We start from the raw sequence: 2,847 nt of genomic DNA, 5'->3' as shown, positions 1-2,847 counted from the left end.
GTTTTTTTGTCATTTGGGTGAGCCTCCTCTTTAACGGGGTGGAGAGAGGAGGGAAGAGATCGAAGGATTCTGTGTGCAGATGGCGTACAGAGAGGTAACTGTCATGCCATGCTAATCACACACCCACGCACAGACACATTGAGTGACACACACACACACACACACACACACACACAATCATTTATGCAAAGAAACAAGTTAGAATGAAGGCAGATAAGAGGGGAGAAAAGAAAAATAATAGGGAAAGTAGAGCTAAAAGAATACAGAGGAAAAAACATAGATACTCAACACATTGAGACAGTTATGAGGGATCTTATGTGCCGCCGTCGTTGTTGCATATGTGCCCTTCATTCAAACTGGACATTTAGTGTTGAAGCACTGGTGTGAGTACAAACAGCCGTCCTGTTGCCAGTGTAGACATTCACCAAACATCAATTTTGTTTCATTTTTAATCTCAAATCAGCTTTAATTCACTTAAATGAATCCCTAAATCCTCACCAGATTAGCATTTTTACAACTTTAATTGATTACATGCAAGTTCATTAAAGTGTTAATCCTAAAAAAATCACTCATGTTGTGGATTTGGTGAAACTTGTGGTCACACAAATTGTGGATTTTTATCATAAATTATCACCAATAAAAGAAATAGCTGTGTCCTAATACTAAATACTACTTCTAAACAGGTCACGAGTGTGCAGTAGTGCTTTCCCTCTGGTAAAGTGACACATACAAGATGTACGCATACTAAATAGATTGAAGACGGCAAGATACGCTTCCGTGAACTTAGAAATACCGTAAACATTGTTTTGTTGCCATTTTAAAACGCGTTTGTACAAGTATACAGAAGATTATCAATGACCACATATGAAGAAGAGCCAAGGTGTATCAAATGGTATCATCTGCATATAAATGTATGTGAAATGGCAGACAAATAATATGTCTGTAGTGAATTGAAGAGGACCAATGATCAAGCCTTGTGGGACACCACATGAAACTGCTGCTCGAGTTCTACCAGACAGATGAAAACGATTTAATGAAACTATTTCACAGTTTGATGGACTGTTGGTATACAAAGGATTAAGACAGGATGGCGTGTAAGGAAAGCATGATTTAAAGTAATACTTATCCCACTGTTACTGCGCGTTTACAGCTGGTTTATTGAATGACGCAAACGATCGATAAACATGTTTGAAGTGTGTTTAACGGCCGTCAAAACAAATTTGAATGTTATCAGCCAATTGAATGGCCGTTATCAGCGGTTATCAGCACCATTTTAATCCTTCACATGGACCAAACTGCACCACGTTGTGAAAGTGAAATTTATCGTTTTCTAATGAAACTAAACAACTTCAGGTTTAGGAAAGGTTTGCTTTTAGTTTCACACGGGACAGGAACAGCAGTCTCATGGGTGAAAGTCCTGAGTTTGTCCATTATCCTCAACACACAGACATTGTCACTGTTTCTACTACGTCACCTGACTTCCTCCTTTGCTCTCGTCATAATTAGGACGGTCACTAGAGGAGGGCGTGGTCTTCTTGTATTTGTCTCTGAGATCAATCATGTGAATGAATGATAAAGGCCTCCTGAGCCTACTAGAAGGTGTAGCAGGTCTTCTCTGACCCATATGAGGCGGATGGCGTTCATTCAATCGGCTGATAACATTCAAAGCAGATGTGAATGGACACAGTTGGAGATAACTAGCTATCAAGCAGCTAACAAAAACCCTGCCCCACCGCCTCTGCACTTTGACCAATAATACTTTTATATTTGTAAATATCATGTTTTCATAATACATTATGTACCAGACTTTTTCTTGTGTGACAAATCATGATTTGAGTATTAAAAATAGAACAAAACAGTGATATTTGTGTTTTTTTACAAAGGGTTAATTTGCAAAAACAGATGAAGTCTATTCTTAAAATGAACAAACCATCAGATTGATTGATATCCACAAACAGATATCTGTTGTTGTAAATGAATCCTTCAAGTGAATACTTTAAATTAATTATATTATTCTGCTCTAGATGAATTTGATTTTGCGTTTCACTAATCTCAGTGTGTTGACTCACAAAAACAAAATGTGCTTCCAGTCTCCTGGTTATCACATATGCTCCAAAGCCTTTATAGAGAGTTTAAAAAGGTAATTTAAAGCCTTGAATACGACCAAAAAAAGGCCAAATATGGGACAAAGAGTGAGGGTAAAAGATATTAAAAAAGGATCAAAAAGAACTACAAAAAAACCCTCTTTTCCTCTTTTTACTGCATCTCTAATTCTAGCTCTTTCCATCCTTTTAATATTTCCGTCCCCTTCGTTTCTTCTCTCTCTCGCCTCCACAGACCGCCTCCACAGTCAAATTGATTTAAGTCTCCCTCCTGAGGGGCGGGTTAGGCTACAGCGTGGGCGTGTGTTGCATTTTGTGCATGTGTACGTTTCCATCCGTCTGTACAAATTCAGGAAAAACAAAAACGCCTCGACCTTGAATAGACGTAGAAGCCTGACATTGAATTGACATAGAAGCCTGTAGAACAAGAAGCCTGGTATGATTCTGAAATGGTGTAATGAGAGGAGCTGGAGCTGTCAGGGCTGCAGGAGGACTGCAGAGGCTGGAGGACTGACACATGAAGAAGAAGAAGAAGAAGAAGAAGAAGAAGAAGGAGCACTGGGTGTTTACCTGGCATCTGCTTCACTGTAGTACTCTCTGGCAACAATGTCCTCAAACAGCTCTCCTCCTGTCACCCTGAGAACATGTGAAGAGGGAGGTTTAAAGACATAAAACGCCAGATTACATGTATTCTTACCCACACACACACACACACACACACACACACACACACACACACACACAC

The 2,847-nt window shown here is 39.4% G+C and overlaps 1 protein-coding gene across 1 annotated transcript in view; it reads right to left on the bottom strand.

Moving 5' to 3' along the window:
• Positions 1 to 479: 479 nt before the first annotated feature.
• The window catches only part of LOC116378721 (calcium/calmodulin-dependent protein kinase type II subunit beta-like), a 5,611-nt gene continuing 3,243 nt past the window's right edge, over positions 480 to 2,847 (bottom strand). The window contains exon 4 of the mRNA XM_031840631.1: positions 480 to 2,738. Within this exon, the coding sequence (XP_031696491.1) occupies positions 2,669 to 2,738 (70 nt within the window). The 3' untranslated portion in view covers positions 480 to 2,668. The remainder of the gene's footprint in view (positions 2,739 to 2,847) is intronic.

This window comes from Anarrhichthys ocellatus, unplaced genomic scaffold, assembly GCF_004355925.1.
Source record: "Anarrhichthys ocellatus isolate YVR2014 unplaced genomic scaffold, GSC_Weel_1.0 scaffold3045, whole genome shotgun sequence".
Classification (NCBI taxonomy): domain Eukaryota; kingdom Metazoa; phylum Chordata; class Actinopteri; order Perciformes; family Anarhichadidae; genus Anarrhichthys; species Anarrhichthys ocellatus.
Note: the sequence above shows the minus strand (reverse complement) of the source record. Positions and strands in the feature narration are given on the sequence as shown.